At 54.7% G+C, this 20,416-nt stretch overlaps 1 protein-coding gene across 1 annotated transcript in view; it reads right to left on the bottom strand.

The window, feature by feature from the left end:
* Positions 1–465: 465 nt before the first annotated feature.
* LOC112956139 (collagen alpha-1(V) chain-like) overlaps positions 466–20,416 on the bottom strand; it is a 41,681-nt gene continuing 21,730 nt past the window's right edge. The window contains exons 9-24 of the mRNA XM_026049645.1: positions 18,379–18,423; positions 17,096–17,215; positions 12,846–12,884; positions 12,665–12,718; positions 11,701–11,754; positions 10,330–10,437; positions 9,180–9,233; positions 8,468–8,521; positions 8,036–8,089; positions 7,193–7,237; positions 5,159–5,313; positions 4,280–4,333; positions 3,957–4,064; positions 2,699–2,752; positions 2,347–2,400; positions 466–514 (exon numbers count right to left, since the gene is read on the bottom strand). Coding sequence (XP_025905430.1) covers positions 466–514; positions 2,347–2,400; positions 2,699–2,752; positions 3,957–4,064; positions 4,280–4,333; positions 5,159–5,313; positions 7,193–7,237; positions 8,036–8,089; positions 8,468–8,521; positions 9,180–9,233; positions 10,330–10,437; positions 11,701–11,754; positions 12,665–12,718; positions 12,846–12,884; positions 17,096–17,215; positions 18,379–18,423 — 1,101 coding nt within the window. The remainder of the gene's footprint in view (positions 515–2,346; positions 2,401–2,698; positions 2,753–3,956; positions 4,065–4,279; positions 4,334–5,158; positions 5,314–7,192; positions 7,238–8,035; positions 8,090–8,467; positions 8,522–9,179; positions 9,234–10,329; positions 10,438–11,700; positions 11,755–12,664; positions 12,719–12,845; positions 12,885–17,095; positions 17,216–18,378; positions 18,424–20,416) is intronic.

Raw genomic sequence — 20,416 nt, 5'->3', positions numbered from 1 at the left:
TGAAGCACATCAGCAGTGTGTAAACGTTTATACAATGCCCACACGCACGTCTAGTGAGTGGGTACCATGCACCTCTAACATCAACGTCAGAGACCCAGAGCAGAACACACTTCTCATTTTGTCTGGTTCCAGAGAAACAAGTGCAATCCAGGAGGACCAGGTGATCTATCCAGCCCACTGGTCAGACCTGCTGTCACGCMCTGGGGCATCATCTGTTGATAATCCAGCCTCCAAGACCAAACTGGGACACCAGGACCACCCAAAGGCAGCAGGACCTTGGCAGAACTCAGGAGAAGTTGGTCCAGGACTTCCTTTGCATCCTGTCCTAGCAATGCAAAGGGGAGCTCCCCCAAAAGGCTAAGGAGGGTCTGGCTCGGAGGGGCTTTCTGTGACCCAGTACCTCTGCCCCGGGGAAGGGGAGGGTTTCTCATGGACACGCGTGCGGGTCTACGTGTGCGGGTCTACTCACGGGCGCTCCCCGTCTGCCTGGGCTGCCCCCGGCCCCCGGAAGACCCTGCAGGATAAGACGGACAGGGAGTAAGGACCAGGTGGAAGCCTTTTCCAGGCCCATCCCAAATCCAGTGCTTCGAATACAAGTGCGCAGCCAAGGGACAGGAACAAGCACAGAGCAAGCTCCAGCAAAGCCGGACCTACTCCCCCCAAAAGTCAGGGGAGAGAAATGGTCCATCTCATCCCGGGGAGACTTTGCCCTTGATATCACACAGAGCTGGCCATGGTCGACCTGGTCATCCCCAAAGCGCAGAGGAGCATCTGAGCCGAGCTCAGCTCCACCTCCCTGAGGGCAGCCCCATGTTTATGCTGCCTGAGGGACAGCCTATGCCATAAGCAGTGCCTGCCCTCAGCCCCAGTCCTCGTGCAACGCCCCGTGGTGAAGTACAGAGTAGGAATGGGAACCTGTGTACCAAGCTTTCCTTCGGGGCCTTCTGCTCCTGGAGCACCTTGCGAGCCCTGCAAAGCAGATGGTCACGTCAGGTAAGGAGAGCACAATGGACAAGACAACATCTCTGGGACGCCYGCTTGCCCACCACGCTTGGCCAGCCCAGGAGCGAGCACTGCCACGAGCATTAAAACATGCCCAGTACAAAGCAGCAGCATGCCCAGCACGCTCCGCTGGTCTGCAGGAGCCTCTGGAGCTTCCCAAGCCAATGGCGGTTCCTGGGTATTGAACAGCCCTTGGCTTTGAGCATGTGTGAACCCCAGCCACTGAACCTCCCTGCAGCAAGGAGAGCCATGGCTTAGCTGAACACGGCCCTGGCTAGGCTGGAGCGGACACTCCAGCCTCCCAGGATGAATCCAGAGCACGCAAGAGCGGGAGGGTGCAAAGCAGGAGGCCAAAGCTTTGTCCCACAATCGGTTTGAGCAGAGCAGAGCGGAAGGCTCTGTACAACCTGCACGTTTGCTGCGTGAAAAGCCAGGGAGGACGGATGCAGTAGGAACTGCTCCCACCGGGAGCCTATTCCCRCCTCCCTTCCCACTGCACAAGGCCGAGGTCTCCACATGGGTGCCCCGTGCGGCTCCTCGCACCCAACCCTGCGCCCCCAAAGCCACCAGCTGCGCTGGCGAGCAGGAGTCGCCAGAAACCCCGGGAAGGGCTGCGTGCGGCCGGGCGGCTGGTGCGGCCATCGCGCCTCATCCGAGCTGTGCCCCATCCTGGCACCCACCCACGCAGCCGCTCCCCGCTCCTTCCCTCCGGGAAGTAAAATCAGGGTGCAGGGAAGCCCTTGGAACAGCCCCAGCCAGACTGAGTACCTTGAGCAAAGACATCTCCATCACCCCCGTTATTCCCTGCGTCTCCCTTGCCAGGGCAATTCTGGATAATGAAAGTTTCTAGAGGAAGCTGATCATAAGACATCAAATTTCCTGAACTCAAGAGCTCTAATCCCCTCATCTACTAAAGCTGATGCCCAAGTGTGGAAGTCTGGACTTACTGGCAGGCCTGGAACTCCAGCTAGTCCCCGCTGCCCTGTGCGACCCTGCAAGAAAGCAAGTATCAAGGAGAGCATCTTCCCACCAGCAGCAAAGCTGCATTCAGAGGCTTCTCCATGGTCCAAGCTGGCTTGGGGAAACATTGCTGCAAGTTGTACATGCTGAAGGCCTTTAAATACACAGGCTCGTGGTCCCCCAGGCACGGTGACAGGGGCAGAGCAGAGGAAGGTCTCCAGGCCACTGAAACTGCTGACTGCCCCATGGGCAGGCCTGGCTGCGGCTGCTTGTGTGCCCCCTCCCCATCCACATGCCCATGGGGCTTCTCTAAGGCTTGCTCTCATCTCTAAGGCCTAAGCAGCTCCAAGACGCAGCTAAGTAATCATCAACTCCATGAGTTACCTTGGTTCCTCGCAGTCCTGGGCTTCCCTTGAGGCCATCTGGTCCTCGGCTTCCCTAATAAAAGTCACACAGAAGAAAATTCAGTCATTTTCGGCATCCCCGATGTCTTGCCGGTCCCTGCACCCAGCTGAGCTGCACGACCTCTGAAGGGGACTTCAGAAGACGGGGCCAGCCCAGCCTGAGCCCAGCCTGCGCGTGGGACTGCTGCTCTCTGGGCTGCAGAGCTGGGCAGCAGCGCGACCCCAGGGGGTGGGATGGAGACCACGGGAGCAGGGTCACCGTGGCCACCTCCCTGCCCCAAAGAGCAGCCGCAAGATGCTGCGGGGAGCACGCAGCAAACGTCCGYGCTCACCTTGGGCCCTTCGCTGCTGTTGAGACCAGCCGGGCCGATCTGGCCTTCTTCCCCCTGGGAGGAGAGAGGAGAGGAAGGTGGCTGGGGTACGTGGCAGCCCTCTGCGTGTGCAGGGCGAGTCCCCAGTCCCCAGCACCGCGCTCATCTCCTGCAAGGGCTGCTCATCACGGATGGGCTGCGGGGTCTTGAAAGCTCCGATCAGAGCAAGAGTAACCCAAGGTGWCAGCGCTGCCGGTGAGGTGCGAGAGGCACCGGGAGCTGTGCTGCAATCCCAGTGCTTAGATCTGTTTATCAGCCTGAACAGTGAACGTGATAACAGCTCCAAGCAGGCACCCTCAAACCCTGTGAAGGGGGAGGACAAGTCACACAGAGGGATCCCAAACCCTCTAGAGATGAGCAGTGGGCAAGGACTCTGTCCTCTGGTAGAAATATTGATCTGCAGCTGCATTTGTCCAACCTGACAAATGCACTGTGCAAATGAAACCTCACTCTGCACTGAGGAAAAGGAGTGCCAGGCTCCACAGCAGGGAAGGGGCGCCAGGTTGGAGCTGCTGGAGCAAGTGCAACCCTCTGCAGTGGTTAGCAAGAGCTGCAGGAGGCAGAGCCCAGCGGGAGCCCAAGATGCTCGGTTCAAAAAAGCATTTTTTTTAAGCTTTGCAGTCTCAAAACACCTGCAAAGCAGCGACCAGCACTGATTTGAAGTGGAGACTCTGCATGAGTCCTGCAAGACCATTAGAGAAGCAACACCCGTGGCCCATGCCCCGGCCCATGGAAATCCAATCCCACACCTGCCCTTGGGCATCTGCCAAGGTTGCCCTCTCACTGCGCGGTGGGACCCAGTGGCCATTGGTGGGGACAGTGGCCGGGTCTAAAAGCCCCATCTGCCTCTGGAGAGCGTCACATGGGGCAGAGGGGGGAATCCACGGCGCTGCACGGCACAGAGGAGGTGCTGTTAGAGGGCTCCCTTGGCCCACAGCATCCAGCATGGGCAGCACTGCCACAGCCACTGAGATGGGCTCCAGGCTGGGGGTAGCCCAGTGCGTGGAGACGGTGGTGGGAAGCAGAGCAGGAGGCGTGGTGGGGAACGGGGACAGGGAAGAGGGACAGAGCAGCAAGGTGCTSTAGGGGACCCCCACCCCTCTGTGCCTCTGCTGGGCACGCAGACCCACGCGGGTGGGACAGCGAGGCTCCCCGGCCACGCAGAGCCCCGTGCGGGACCCCTCCGCGCGCTCTGGTGCCGGTACCGGCGCCGCCTCACCTGGGCCCCACGCGGTCCRGCCGCTCCGCGGGCGCCCGCGAAGCCGTGCGCGCCCGGCTGCCCGCGCCCGCCYGGCGCTCCCTTAGCTCCCTGGCGGCCAGGCGAGCCCTAGGATGGACAGAACGTGGCGTCACTGCAGGGCTGGCGGCCTCTTGCACCCTGTCCCCTTGCGCCAGGACAAGTGGCGCTGAGGACAGCCCTGGCCACGGCTCCCTCCTGCAGCGCCCTGCTCGCTGTCTTAGGTCTCTGCACAGGGCACCGGGTGACTCTTGTCACCTCTGAACAACCCACCTCCGAGAGCATCCCTCATCCGAGCCTTGTACCTTCTCTCCTTTGGCTCCCAGGTCACCTTTAGCTCCACTTGGACCTTCCCAGCCCTGTAAGAGCAAAAAATCACCTGACTTTCAACAAGCCCAGAGGTAGAAAGGACCAGGAAGCTCATGGTCTTTCCTGAGTGTCCAGGTTACTCCCACACAGGCTTCCTGCACCGCGGAGCCCCAGGAAAGGCCTGTGTGCCAAGGGTACCACGACTCACCTGCTCTCCTCGGAWGCCTTTCAAACCTGGCAGGCCAATAAACCCCTTCAAGGAGAAACAGAGAACAAAAGGGTTTTTGTTTGTTTTTAAAGGCAAACAACAYGTGCACTTGCAGAGACCTACAAATGTCTGGTGCTAAAAGGGCAGAAATGACATAAATACATTTGGGACAGCTGTTCATTTCCAGAGTGTCCCTGCTGTAATCCCACGGCCAGGGGGATCAAGGTGCTTTAGCTCCATCTCTGCACACCGAGGTGTGAATACACAAGAAGCAAATGCCCCAAGGGACCACCTAACACCAGAACATCATCGGAGTGTGGCCCTGTAGTGCAACTCGAGCAGGCACGAGGCAGGATGCTATYGGGGCTCCTCTAGCAGGACGAAGGGATGCAGGTCTGGTTGTCCTGCAGAGCATGTGACCCTTTGGGAAAAGGCAACTCAGCACCCAAAGTGCTTGGGGAAACGGCACCTACTTGTGCACCAAGGATGTGAGGTGATGACTGAACTGGGGCATGGGAATCTGCTGGAAAAGCAGAAAGAAAAATAAAGCTCCAGCCACCAGAGTGGGATGGTCCTTCTCGGGATGCTCAGGAGTCCCACGCAGGGACAGACTTTGGGGGAGGACACAGCGCGTGGGGCTCCCGCCACCGGCCACCCCCAGACTTACCCCAGGGCCTTCCTGTCCGGGCTGGCCTCGCAGTCCAGGGGCACCGTCAGCTCCCTGCAACACAGCCAGCTTTGGTTCACCCCCTGCACAGCTATTCCCACGCTTACGGTCCCAAACAGCAGGTCCTGAACTGGTGCGACCAGTTCTGCAATGGCCTGGCAGGAGCAGAGCCTTCCAACAGGACAAGGGAGGAAGGCTGATKCTGGGCAAGACCAGCAGCCCTGGAGAAGGTTCTTCTGACCACAGCCCGAGGCTGGGCTGCAAACAAAGCCACTCAATGGCATTGCTGCSCTCCCATATAAACCAGACCAGCCCTTGGCTGAGGAACGTCATTCAGGTTGCTGAGCTTTCCCCTTTGTAGGCTCAAAACTGTTCTTCCTTTGTTTTTATAACATATATTAGCTTCTTTTCCTCCCTTTGGCTTGCAGAGGGTTAGGAAGTGGAAGGGGTCAGCAACAAGAACTGCCATTTCCATAGCAGTTTCTATCAGACAAGACGCAGCAACCCAGGGACATCCACTGTCTCTTCCTGCCTGCAGGCCACACAGCCCAGCCACCTCCTGCCCCCAGGGCTGCCAAAGCCCTCCAGGCCTCTTTCACAAGGCCTTCTACAAACAGAGCCTATCTCTTCCCCCAAAACCAGCAGCAGGCAGTTTTCCCCATCTCTCTGGGTAGACACCCAAGGGATGCCGGTCTCCTGGCCATACAGTCCTTGAGTTCGCATTTCATCCCCACCAGAGTTCAAGCTGAGCTTCCAAAGACCCTGCTCCCAGCATAACCTAAGGGAGTCAACCTGCCCCCTGCTCGAGTTCACCCAGTCAAGGCAGCAGACTGCCCCTTCAGGGGATGAAGATATGAGATACTAGAACGAGGGGCTAGCACTGGGCATGYATACGACTGCACTAACAGCAGGAAGGATGAGGAGAAATGTCTAGCAGGGATTATAGAAATACATGGGTAAGAAGTTCTTACAATGCCTCCTTTTGGACCAGAGGATCCTTCTGTCCCAGTTGCACCCTGGAGTGGATGAGAAAAGCAAAGGAGTTAAGAATTTGGAAGAAGGGAGAGTGGCACATCACCAGCCTAGGACATAGGCTCTGCAGTCCAGGACATACATCTGGCAATGATCAGCTTGAAATGGGCACTTTTCATGTACAGTTTTCCAAGACACAGACTCAAGGAGGGGATGGTGATGCCACAAGACCCCAYGGATCACAGGGACTGTGCCTCCACTGAGAACACACAGAGCCAAGGGTGGCTGGGACAGCGCAATTGCAGATGTGATTCTGTCCGCTCAGATCCCACCCAGAGCATCCGGCTCCCCTCAGCATCCTGCCCATGAGGACAGTGGCCTTCACGCATGTTCCCACCACCCATCAAAATGGTTGTAAAGACTTGCAGAGTCAAGGCCCTCGTGCACATTTGGAAGGTGGAACGGGACAAGTGGCAGCAGCTCTTTTGCCAGAGCTAAGCGTAAGGCAACACAAGTGGGGACCTTCACCCAGGACCTTGGAAAATCCATGGGTTCYGAGCCAGGACAGCATGTAAAGGACACTTACCTGTGTGCCCCTCTGGCCAGGGAGCCCTCGTCTCCCCTGCAAGCCCTGCGGTCCCTGCAAAGTGGGGAGGGAAGTAGATAGATAGTTACAGCTAAATCAAGGCAAACACCCTGCAAACCCCACGGTCTGCACCARGGATTTCCTGGAGGAATGTTCTCTCCTTTGGAAGTGCCGCTTTGCAGAAAGAGAGGAAGGGGAGAGATCCAAGGCCTGACTAATCTGGAGCKTGGGCATCCTCCTGGCATCGGGAGGTGGGTTCCTGTGGGCTGAGCGGACCCCACACCCAGAGGTCCATCTCCTGGTACAGAAGGGCTTTGCACCCGTCTCAGCATTCCGGGACACAGGTTTAGATGTTGCATCCCCCCCTCATTTCCCAGTGATGTTATGGTGCTGGTACCCGCCATGCTGTCACCAGCCCCTCCAGAACTCAATCCCTGCTGCCACGTTTGCTTGGGGCCAGCACGCTCACAACATACCTGTGGGCCGCGAGGCCCCGGCAAGCCAGGCGGACCCATCTCTCCCTACAGAGAGAGCGGAGGAGAGGCAGAGTGAGCGCGGCAGCCCGGCCACATCCCCAGGGAGCAGCGCGAGCGGGTGCTGCCAGCGCGGACCCACCTGCGAGCCGTTGGCTCCCGGGCACCCCACGGCTCCCGGCCGGCCGGGCTCCCCCTGCAAGGCAAGGGGATGCTCGGCTCTGCCGCCTGCTCCTGCGCGGCCTGCGGGCTCCTYGAGCACCAGCAGCCCCTCACTGAGGCCAACAGGGCGCATGGAGAAGCCAGGACTTACCACGGGGCCGGCAGGGCCTGGTGGACCAGCTGAGCCACCTTCCCCCTGCAGAAGCAAGGGCAACGCAAGACATGTTACTTCTCTGGTCTATTTTGCTTCAATTCTCTTCTCCTTGTCCTCACATCCCAATTTTTATTTACATCAGATATCAGCTATTTGAGGTCTGGGAGGGTAGAACCCCAAGGAAGTCCCTTCTTCTTGCCGCCCCACTTTGTCTTGAGACATGCTCCCACTAACCGTGACGGAAGCAATGCTGTTTCCCTTTCAACCCCTCTGCAGAGCTGGGTCCTGGCCAGAGCCCAAGACCTTGGCGGTGGTTAAGCTCCTAGCACGCCCAGAGCTGTGGAACCAATGGGTGGTTCCTCCTCCCCATCGGAGGCGGTCACCCAAAACACACCACGAGGCACAGTGTGCTACAAGGGCTCGGTGGTCTTCATCATCACATCTCCCATATGGGAGTCACCAGGGTACCCACCGCGCGAATCCAACTGTGCCCCTTTGGGGAGGACCCAKGACACTGCAGAGCCACTCACCTCGGGGCCCGCGGAGCCCTGGGAGCCAGCAGCGCCCTTCAGACCCATCGAACCCTAGGAGAGAAGTGTGGAGCGAGGTGCTAGAGGCAGGAATTGAATGTGGTCCATGGCCACTTCCACCTCCGCCCTGTCATGGGCTGCTCCTGCCTCCTCGGTGTCCGGAAAGCAGCAAGGAACAGGGACAAGCAACATGGAGAAAGGGAAGGGGCCATCTCAGCACATCAAGGATGACACACAGGGCTTTCCTGCCAACTCACCTGCCCCCCGGCAGGACCTGGAGGACCGTTTTCTCCTTTCACCCCCTGGGAAGGCAAAGAGCAGACTGAGCAGCCAGGGCAGAGAGCAGAGCGCGGGCAGCAGCAGGACACGGTGGAGAACGACGTCCCCGGCCACCRCAGACGCGGCTGCGAGGGGCAGGATGGACACACTCACCTTCGATCCCTTCTCTCCTTTCTCCCCAGCTGGTCCAGGGTCACCCAAGAAGCCCTGCAAGAGGAGCAGCAGGGAGACGTGAGCCGCAACCGGAGCATCAGCAGCCCGAACACAGCCGAGCGGACCCGAAGGTCTGTTGGTGGTGGGGGACAGGGCTCAAGGCTGTGCTCATTGAGGCAGCACCCAAAGGAAAACCCTCAGAAATGAAGTTCTGCCTTTAAAGGAAGAAACTGTGTTGAAATGGCCCAGCGGGTTAGACATCCCTGCCTGATAACTCCTCATATGAATGCAGGGCCAAAATCTCTTGGGCACCTCTAAAAATTGGAGGCAATGCCTTTTGGGGTGTTAAAAATGCTAGGAGTGGTGGGGAGGGTGCACAGAACAGTCACAAAAACCACCAGCACTTGCTTTTTTATGGACATTTTAGATCCCAGCTAAATCTGCTGCAGTAGCAGCCAGGTGTGGAATTGCACGTGTGATGTTAGCAACCCTCCAAAACACYACACTGAAAGTAAGACCAGTTAATGGGTCAACCAAAATCTCCTAAGGCTTGAAAAGCAAGACAGAGAGAAATGAAAAGAGGGGGGGRAAAAAAAGAATAAAAAWATTAAAAATCAACCTCTCTGTTGAAATTACTGGGTGCCAGCAGACCCCCCATTCCCGTCCTGTTGTGGGCATTACATGTGCAGCAAAGAACCCGCCACCAACTTACCTCTTCGCCCTTCTCTCCAGGCAGCCCTTGATCACCTTTGAATCCCTGCGGACCCTGGGGAGGAGGAGGAGGAGGAGGGGGAGTGGATGAGATGCTCAGGTTTCCCTCCAGCTCCACTTGCCACCTCCTGGTGCTTGGGGACCTCTCCCCCTGGCCTCCTTGCTTCAGGTTTCCATGACTGCTCCCAAAAGCCACAAACATCTCAGTTTTGCTCGGCTCCCAGCACCAAGCTTGAAAATTGTCCTGAGAATGCTTTCAGCCCAAGTCCTTAGTGCAACCCTCTGGGATCACTGCACACAACATGGACCAAGGGCTGATGGCACTCTTGGCCTCCTGGGCTATCAAGAGTGAGCATGCTTTCCTAGCTCTTTTCTCAGCCGCTTTCCATCAAATCCTCTGCTGCAAAACATCTCTGGCAGCTCCCCAAGGCCACTCTCGAAGTGCTTTCCCAGCTGCTTTTTGCTTCACACATTCACCACTTGCAATCTTCCCRTCCCTCAGCTTTGACCAAGGGATGCTCACTTCACCCATGTGAAAGCCAGCCTCACGCCTTCCAGCATCACGCTGCTCCCAAAGCTAGAGGACACCAAGCCCACCCCTGCTTCCCTGCCAAGGAGATGGGCTTGGTGCTGGCTTTCCATATACACCTGTGCTTTGGTGCCTTTCCCTTGCTCCTCACTCYGAATTCCCAGCTTCCCAGCCTGCTTCAGGCATAGCCATGGATAAGGGAAGGGATAGTCGCACCAACTGGTGGGTTTTACAGCCCTTTCCCTGGGGAAACACGAATCCAGGAATACCTGCGGCTCCACCTGACAGCACTCACAGTCTGGAGGCTTTTAGCTAAAGGAGGCTCTGCAAAGGTGGCCCGTTTTCACCTGTTCCTTGGCAGACAGAGCAAAAGGTCTCCAGACCACCAGCCCATGAGCATCTTTAAACACGCAGGTAGAGCCRTGTATTAGCAAGGTCTGGGAGAAAAGCCAAAGGAGGAGAAGGTTTGGGGTGAAAGATGTGCTGGGAGAGTCCCGGGATAGGGAGTTAGGACCTTGCTGCAGCTCCAGCATCATCTTCTGGGTGCAGGTACAGCTCTGGGGCTGAGATTCCAGCTTCCCATTGCACTAACTCAGGGGCCCTAGTCCATCTCCTGTCTCACCTGCTCTCCCGGGAGCCCCAAGGGCCCAGGCTTGCCGTCCAGGCCAGGAAACCCATCGGAGCCGGGATAACCTGCACGCCCTGGCATGCCCTGAAGTCCAGGCTCCCCCTGCAGGGAGCAAAACCAAGAGCGAAAATGAATCAGAGCAACACCCTGCAATGCAGGACTAGAGGCAAGGGGAAGAAACAGAGAAAAGAAGCATTTTATTAAACCCGTAAGGTAAGGAGCAGAGGGATGCCTGCAGGGCTGCAAAACCTCTGGGGCCAAGGTCAAATGGAGACATGAACCTTAACCTAACAGGTCATGAAAACCACTTTGCATTGTTTGCAGCAGACTTTTTGCAGTGCATTCACCCTGCTGAGACTGTTTTGCTCGGGACTGGAGCGATGCAGGAGGAACAGGAGGCTGCCAGGCTTCTCCCAAGCCCTGTTTGATGCTCTGGGCAGGGTTGGTTGTCAGATATCAGAGGTACTGAGCCCAAAATGAAGTTCAAGCCCTGATGCCATAGCACGAATGCCATCGAGTCCAGCCGTGAGCAACACCTCGGTGATCAGAGCAGGCTCAAGAGCGGGGCCAGCGGGAGCTGAAAAGGGGATGGGAGCCCCAAACCACAGCCAAGAGCCCAGCTCGTGGCTGACGCTGTGCAGGGGTCAGAGCAACCTGGCGCCGGCCGGGGACACAGCCCCCAGCACCRGCACATTGGGATCGCAGATGTATCCGAGGAGGGGAAGGAAAAACGCTCCCTCTCGTCTCTGCACTAATCCCCCGTGAGCCACCGACTCTCCGCAGAGATCCTGTTTATGCGGAGATGGAGAATTGTTTTGGTACCTCATGATCGAGCTACACGGACAGACCCCTGTGTTTACACTCYGTTGGCTTAAGGGAGCTGGTGACAGCTTCCAGATGTTGGCATCTGGAAAAACGACAGCACCGGTGTCCCTGCTGCAACTCAGCAGCCCCAGGGGGATGGGGCCACGGTGCTGCCCTGGCCAGCAGCCTCTGAGTCCTGCACCCATCACGCGATGGAGCCACTGGTCTCCTGACAGACACTGGGGCTGCGATTTTTYGTAGACATTCCTGGGTGAAGGGTCAGGAACCCGCCCAAACCCTGCTCCCCATCCCTGCCGCTGGGTTCCAGATACACTCCCTCTGTGCAAGGAAGGATAATTGGGAGCTGCACAACTGACCTGGTCAGCTCAAGCCCATGTAAGAACCAACCACGGAGAGAAGCTGCGACAGGCTCTCTGCCAATGCTCAGGAACCCTCAACCAGGGAGGTGTTGACCCCTGCAGAGGTCCCAAACCAGGAACAAACCTTATTTTTACCATTCTCCTTCACCCAGGATCTAAGGGAGGGTTAGGGTGCACTTACCACGTATCCCTGTGGTCCTTTTTCTCCTGGCTCCCCAGGATATCCGGAAGGCCCCTGCGTGCACACAAACAGGGTGCAAGTCAACAAGCGGTCGCTGTCCCGCTGTGCTGCCCAGGCTGTGTCGCAGTTTTCTGCGCTGCAAGAAGCTCGGGCCTTGCAGCCTCGCACTCAGACACCGTTATGGAGCAMGGAACAGGGCTGTGCCTGCAGAGCAGTGTGGTCTGCACCAGAACACCCTGTGCTTCACCAGAGATGCCCTCGCCAGGCTTACAGCAAGGACAGATTTCAGTATCTCCAGGTAGGCAGGAGAAAATCTTTTTCCCCATGGCTATAATGCCTTATGGGAAACCACAAGGTAAAGGGTCCTTCCTTTCCTGTCTTCATTTCTATTGAACATATCACTGCCTTTCTCTCAGCACTGCTCCTTCCTCCGCTCCTACCACAGTGCAACAAACACAAACCCAATGGGGACATCAGCATCAAAGAGAAACCTCAACTGTCACTTGAAGAGGCACCACAGAGTCACCAAGCTGGGGTTAGGTCYTAAATAAATATATTAGCTCTTTCTTGGCTTGCTTTTGTGCATCCATCAGTGGATTTATACTGCACTTCGACAAGCAACTGGCCAACCACAAGACCAACATTAGGAACCTGATCCTTCCTGAACATAAAGCAGCAATGTTCTACTGAAGGAGGCTGGTGGAGAGGGCACAGGGGTTGAGTTTGCCAAAGGGAGTTTGATATCAAACATCACTTCATGTTTGGTGGAATGCAGGCAAGGAAACCATTGGGCTCCTTTGAAATCCACTGCCAAGGCCCTTAATCACAGTACATGAGAAACAACCAGGCTTGCTCAAGCAGCTGGAGACATCAACTCAGCTTCCCGAGGAACGGAGGAACCACAGAGGGACCAAGCCGGGACTGGGCCACAGAGGGCAAAACTGAGGATTCTCTTCTTACTTACAGGTACTCCTGGCTTCCCTGGATGTCCTGGGGGCCCAGCAGGTCCAGGTTGTCTCTGGATCAAAACAGGAAATATTGAGAAAACAGATCTCACTGCCACAAAGCTTGGAAAGAGGAGAATCCAGCCAACCACATGGAGGAAAAATAGAACTACAGAAACTCACTCAGTGGCCAATACTCACCGGCCACCCTGCATGCAGAAGCTGGTAAAATGACGATTGCTGAAAGAAAGGGAGGGGAAAAAAAAAACATCAAAAAAGATCCTGGTTTTTTTGCTGTCTTTAGTGTCTCTTTTCCTATTCGTTGGGAAGACAGCACTATGAAGCATTCCTCTCACTCATTYTCACTCACAGAAATGATTACTCACTCACTGAAGTGACCTGGTATAAAAGTCACAGTCTTTATACCAAGTCACAGAAGGAAGTTTAACACGAGGACACATCACAGCTAGGTATGGAGAGATCCAAGGGACACGCTGGATCTATCAGCAGGGACATGTACCATGTGGTGGCCATGTAGAGAGTCACAAAATTCCCAGGAAGGGCTCTGGGACGAAGCAGGACTTGCAGCATCCCGAGGTACCTGCTGCACATGTGACTCTAGGGAACAGAGGCCTCAAGGTCCAAAGCACCACAGAGATGTGCAGTGGGGAGAGCAGCAGCAGCAGCGAGGCAGCATCAGGTCCCACTCAGGCCTGAAGCCTCCGTTTGGGGGCTCGCTGCTATGGGATGATGCTGAGAGCACAAGCCAAGGATGCTGCYGAGGCCTCAGCTAGATGTGCTGATGCTGGAGCTGTTCTCTTTGCTTGAGAACTAGAGAGTAGTGCAAGGCGAATAAAATGAGTCTTTAAACAGCTAAACAACCCTATATAGCTCAGGGTGGGTCACGGCTCTTATCTGCACAGTGTGCAGATTTCAAAAGACAAAAGTCAAGGTTACCTCTTCCCATCCTGCAGCCCAGTGCAGACACTGGGCTGTCTGGGAATACTACTTAAAATGAAAATGTAGGCAAAGCACGTTTGGATACTCAGCTCCCTCTCTGGACCTCCCCCATGTCCCAGCTGGCAGGACACTCTCCCTGTTCTTCGTTCATCCAGTCCTTCTCAAGGGCTCGCTTTTCCTTCCTTGCCATGGGAAAAGAAACCAAATCCATCAAAAATAAATCCATCTTCGCTGTCTCCCTCCATTACTCCAAGCACATTGCCAGTGGTTAAATATATAGGCTAAAGGACACGGTTATAGTGGGTTCTCCCTCTTGAAAGAGCCATGTCCACCTTTAACCCAACCAGCTGGGGAAGCGCAGGGGGAACACCAGGACCGAGCAGCGACACTGCTCACTGTCCTGTGGCAGGACAGTACCTCTCRGCCCAAAGACATCTCCTCTACCGGACAGGACTCCAAGGGTTTCGCGGAAGTGTGACAATTTTGACAGGGGATTCAGTGGATGAAAACTGAATATTTTCCTTATGCTCCCCATTCCAGCCCCAACAGAGCACTATGGGCCTTAGAAGGCKGAGACCTGACACTTGATAAACTCCCACCTGACAGAATGCAGCTTTTCAATAATGTAATTGAAAAGTTTCTAAATTGAGAGCTTGCACACTTTGCTAGGAAAAACATCAAATTTATCCCACAGTGAACTAAACCCAGATGTTTTGACCCTGCACTTTGCTGCCAGCCAGAAGCCACAGCCCCTAAGAGCTCYGTCTGAAACCCCAAACAAGGGGAAGTTCTCATCAGCTGAGGCCAGCCAGGCCTTCCCCCTGCTCCCACAAGTCAGATCTTTCAGGTACCTCCACTTTTAAGACCAAATGACCACCAAGGAAAAACCCTCTCACACAACACAGGAGCAGYTAAGCCCACAGTATTTCTAAATCAGCATAACGGTCTTAAATCTTGATGATGCAGCATTTCCCAAGCAAGTTCCCTCCAAGTTTTGGGCAGTGAGGGGTGACCAGAGCTACTGGTACAACTCCAGGCTTCCAGACAGCATCGTGTTCCTCCAGCAGCGCTAAACTCAGGTACTCAGGAGCCAAAATGTGCGTCCTCTCCTCCTCCTSCTCCCTCCCTTTCACTCTATGGTGAGGCCAGACATATGGTGCGAGGAGCTCCTCCAAACTCCAGCTCACATCAAAGGCTAAAGCCTACCTTATTCCTTGCCCCTCAAAGACACAATTAGAGCACCAGGATTCCCATGTCCTCAGCAAGATCGTTACCAGGTTTGGGGCTATGGGAACCCCTCCTGTCCCCCTCCAAAGATCAGTCCTCTGATACCAGAGAAGAAAGCAGGGATAAAGCCAAGGAACTCATTAACCAAAATAAACATAGACCTTTCAACATATGGAAACATTTCTAATAATAAGCGGAGCTCTCTGGACAGATGATGAATGGATACGTTTAACTAGCTCTAATGCTGCACTAGGCAGTTGGGTTCCTTTCAAGTTTATCCCAAATTGATTAACACAAGCAAGCGAGCGCRGTCCTGCCAGTCGGATTGGGCCAGAATACAACCCCTCACACAGCCAGTTCTCATTTCCATCAAAAAAAAGCTCATAAAAAACTCTTGGGGCGCTGGAGCACGGCCAATGCTCCTGCCTTGCCTCGTGAATCGATGAACTCAAGCTCACCTGTGTCTGGATGTCATTTCACTAGGCTTGAAAAAACAAAAGTTAATGTTTTAAAAGCACAAAACAGCCAACAGGAGACACGAACTCTCACCTTGGAGCCTCAGAAAGGGGGACAGAAATTAACAGCTTTTTGAAACGTGAGCAGGAAATCRTTCACACACTCCTTAGAGCAGCCTTGGGCAGCGGAGTGAGATGTAGAGGGATCATAAGGAAACAGAGGGCACTGGGAATGGGACCTGTCCTGTGAACACGACCCGTCCTGTGAACTTCCAGCACGTGGCTGGGGCACAGAAAATCCTCCTGGTGCCTCTGCAGGGAGCAGGTTTTGCTCCGGAGCACGAGCCTGGCTCCCCTCCCACCCCATGGTACTGCCAGCCCACATTATGGCCAGAAATCGGTGCAGAGCTGCCAGAGGTTCGGGCCTCGCAGCGGCGATAGGTCCTTGTGTGGAGAAATGTTTTCTTTGGTTCTACAGTTACTGGCTTTCATTTCCCAGCTTGACCTCTTGCCTTCAGTTAGGAAAAGGGATGGGAAAAAAAAAAAAAGGCTCTAGCACTGGAGGTTTTTAAGCTCCCTAATTAAACCAGGAGTTGCAATTTAAGACAGCAATTTCCAAGGCAACTCCTGCTCTCTGCTGCTTCTAGCTCTACAGAGCTGCACTGAGGGCTGCTTCTTGGCAAACCCCATGTCTGGAGGCCTCCCGCGGGCAAAAACCTTTGCTCCGTTCCCCGGGGCAGCAAGACTCATCATGCTGGAAAGGAGCTCTTTGGAGCAGTTCCTGGATGTCCCTTACTTCCCACATGTCACACTGGCATGAGCGATTGCTCCTCTGACTTGCATTTCAAGGGGCTGACCCCCCTCCAAACAACTTGGCAGCCCAAGAAGTCCCCAAGATCACAAGGGTTTGTCTGCAAGAGCAGCACTGTCGTGAAGTCCAGAACTTCTCCAAGGCCTCTCCAAGCACTGTGGTCTCATGTAGATGGCTCAAGCAGGCAGCCTCACCAGCACTCTACTTTCATTCCTGTCCTATCCTGACCAAACCTGGCAAAACGTGGGGTCTGGGGCGGGATGTGGCACTGCTTAGCACTGCCCAGAGCCTGCTTCCATCACCTCTAACACCACCAGGGTAACGTGGCCCAGCCCCACCAGCAGGACAAGCCTTATGARTGCTCCATGTCCACTAGGCTAAGCACTGGCACACAAAGCCCAAGGGAGAGGAATTTCCACGGGATGCATCCTGCAAAATGTTGCAGCTCCTGCCCAGCAAGGTGCACGTGAATAAACCTTTTGATAGACTGTCGGCTGTTGGACAGCACTGCATGCTGAGCCTGTGACTCCCAGGCATCCCTCTCATCTCCTGCCAAGCACCTGCAGCTGCCCAGGCTGGTCGCCCCCCTCTCCCACCCTGCTGCTGCAGCAGAGGGCTCCTGCCATGTCCTCCCGTCACCTTCTTTCTCTCCTCCTGCTTCCCAAGCAGTGAATATGACTTGTGGCTTCTGTTACCAAGATCCTGATCTATGCAATTCTATTAACTCCTTATTTGAGGCCTCTGATGTGAGAGGTGATATTTGTTATCAAGACCAGTAAGGGAAGTCAGCAAGTCAGGCTGCAATTGGGACTGAGAGGTGAGCACTGCCCCAGAGGCTTGTGCTGGAGCCTCCATCACCAGCACACGTTTCTGGGCAAGACTCAGCCCGCTGCAGCCAGGAGGCAATGAGATGTGGCTTCAAAAGGCACCATCAAAACCCCTCAATGCACCTCTCTGAGCTGAGCTCTCCCACCCAGCTCCCACACGCAGGCACTCACCGTGAACGTCTGCCAGTCCTCCCTGGAGTTTCTCCAGAGGACGACGGTAGGGACGCCGGGCATGCCTGGAGGGCCCGGGTCTCCCGGGGGGCCCGTCTGCCCCATGGCTCCAGGGTACCCCTAGAAAGACACAAGCAGGTCCTCAAAACCAGCTTGGGTTTTGGAGTCAATGCCAACGTRCAGGACTGGACACAGACTCTGACACACAGCAAGTTGATGGAAGCCTGTATCTAGACCTATTCCAAAATCCTGCATGCAGACCAGATCCTAAGCAATCCTGACACCYGGGAAAGCCAAACCAATAAGCCAAATACACACATGCATGTGCCCTGACTCACGTACGTGCTACAGGTATCAAACACATGCACGGGGAGATGGTGTGACCTGGCAGCACCAATTTGGCTTCTGTGCAGTTTGGSTAAGAAGGAAACTTCTGCACAAAGAAGGTTGAAAGATTGATAGGGAAAGAGTCACAGAGAAGCGTTGGAATTGCTATRTCGATGGCAGAGCCAGAAAGAACCAACACGAGCCTAACGCTCCATCGCTGGAAAGCCTTGCTGTGGGACTGCAGCAGTGCTGTGCAGCACAGCCAMGGAGCTCTGTAACGTTAGGATGTGGTGGTAGGAATAAACCCTCCCGAATCCCCAGAATCGCAGAGAGGTTGTTGGGGTGCTAGTGACAACGCGACACAAGCACACGCACCACATGGTGCAGTACTGGGACACCCAAACTCTTCCTCGCTCCTCTAAGGTCTCCGGTGATGGGCCGAGTTTTTGTCATTCTCCCCAGAAAAACAACAACAACAAAAATGCAGCCTTCTCCAAAAGGAGGAAGAGAGGCAAACGCCAAGGTAATCCTTGAGCACAAAAACACCTGAGGCATTCAAAGGCTAAGCAAGTTGGTAGATACAGCACAGGACTAAAACTGGGTCATGTTGGTAGCTCGACCTGGATCTGCCGATATTCCTCCAGGTGACTTGAGGGAAAGGGCTTCTTTTACCCACTCTGCTGCCCCCAACGAGAGCAAACATTGGTGACCTCCTCTGCAAGGCCATTAGGTGGCTCAGAGTAGAACGGTCTGTCCAGAGAGTCATCTCAGCCATGAGTCTGGGCTTTAACTAGTCAATAAAAATAGTTCTTGTCTCTTCTAAACACGCATAAGGAGCCCCCAGATGGAAAAACAAAAAAACAAAAAACAAACAAACAAAAAAATCAGAATATCAGTGGCATTTGCCCCAGATCCTAAGCCACATCTCGATATCACACATTTTCCAGGATACTCACTTTGTCTCCTTTGGGTCCCATCAGTCCACGTCTCCCTGGACAACCCTGAAAGGCAAAAATCAAGAGCTGCATCACCCATCTCTGCCTGTGCCCCCCATTCCCTGGGCAGCAGGAATGCACTGAAGGAGCACCAGGACTGGTGACAAGCGCCAGGAGCAGAGCTCTAACCACACCAGGGAAGCAAGGACTGAAATGATCGATTTAGCTTCCAGTTACCAGAAAAACAATAGCACAAATATCTCAAAAATCCTGCGACTCAGTGGGGCGGGCGATGCACCCCTTTTTGTGCTGCTCCATTCCTCCCCTCCTGCCCTWTTTGCAAGCATCTCTGCCCCCCACAGTAGAGGTGACCAGAGAAATTCTTGCAGCCCTTGCAAAAATGACCAAGACCGCACAGCTGCGGGAGCACAAACACTTCCCGAAACCAGGTGGAGAAATGTAGAGCTGTCAGGGGAGGAAGGAAAAAAAAAAAAAAAAAAGAAAAAAAAGAAAAACCCCATAAAACTGGACCATGGCCACCCACTCAAACAGTAGTTTGGACGAGGATGCAAACATCTGCAGCTTTTAATTTATATGAGATTTGATCTGGCTCATTTGTAGTCAAAAATGCACATTTTAGCCAAGCAATGACCCCACTTCAGGGCTTAGTGAAGCATCTGTCCAGACAGGAACAAAGTCAGATGGGAGATCACAGCTTTTCCCCATGAAAGGAATGTACCAGAAGCTGCGGCAGCATCTGCTCATGCCTCTGCTGCTGGACTAGCATATCTGGGGCCTTCAGCAYGTTCTTCTTTTGTTCTCCACTTGCAAACTGGTTGGATCACTGCAGTAAGCCCGGGAATTGTGAGCAGACGTAACGAAGGACAGGACCCCAATGCAAGTGACATGGAGTGTGGGGYCAGCCCAACTGGGAAAGCAATGGCCCTAAGGCCACACCAAGACCTACTGCTCTGGTCTTGGTGCTGAGGGGATGTGTGCRAAGCCCAAGGTGCACGGCCAGAAGGAACAGCAGCACTCAGAACATTGCCCAAAACGGATCTTCACCACACAAAGTGTCTCATAGCAAGTTAAAGAATTGAGCTTCAGCTCCCAAGGCACCTGGGGACCCCAGGGAGTGACCACAAATCTCTCCCAGTGGGCACCAATGCCTGGCGTGCTGTGCCACCAGCCAAAGGACATACAAAGTGCAAACAAGAAGCAGCAGCAGCAGGAACACACTAACATTTTCTATTCACAAGCCATCCAAAGGGCCTCCTAAACCAACAAAAGGACCTCTGAGTCAGCCTTCAGCTGGTGCACGTCAGGACCTGTGAGTCCTTCCTCTTGGCCTACTCCCCAGCAGGTCTTAGCAGACCCAGCTTCATCCACCCTCATCTGTCATGTTGCCCTGCACTGTTGGATCTCCAGTTGGGGCAACAGAGTGGTTAAAAACCAAACCATCCACCAGCTGCCACCCCTCGGCTCCCTCGGTCAGCACTACCCACATCCACCACAGCGACAGAGCAGGGCAGCTCTTCAGACAGACCGTTCTGGTGCACGATGGCACAAAACACAGCARCAGGCACAGCAGCACTCCTCAAAAACTGTCAGCACATACTTCTCTCCCTTAAGCAGATGAATTCCTCCCAAAGCTGACACCATTTCATGCAAATCAGAGAAACGTGCAGATCCCCAGGAATAATGAAGGGCTGCAACATTTTGGGAGAGAACATGAAAACTGATTCAAAAGGTCTCCTAAAGAAGGGAGCCCGTGTTTCACTCTGCGAATCGCACACAGTGCCACCCCACAACATAACAGCTCTTCCTCCGATGAGAGCTGACAGCTGTAACTGCACGTGTCACAACACGATGGTGGTGGCTACGTTGAGAAGAACAGAGACGGGTCTACATCTGCCCATTGCAGGAGCCGACACTGTCCCCAACACTGCCTGCCTCCAACAGAACTCCATCTGAGCCTAGGAACAGAAAACATGTCTCTGAACAACCAGTGTTAAGGTTGAGTAATAGGAACAAAGRGGAAAAAAATAAAGGGAGGAAA

The sequence above is a fragment of the Nothoprocta perdicaria genome, unplaced genomic scaffold (assembly GCF_003342845.1).
Source record: "Nothoprocta perdicaria isolate Ctin4 unplaced genomic scaffold, notPer1 scaffold_6, whole genome shotgun sequence".
Lineage (NCBI taxonomy): Eukaryota > Metazoa > Chordata > Aves > Tinamiformes > Tinamidae > Nothoprocta > Nothoprocta perdicaria.
The sequence above is the reverse complement of the archived record's forward strand: the minus strand, read 5'-3'. Positions and strand labels throughout refer to the sequence as shown.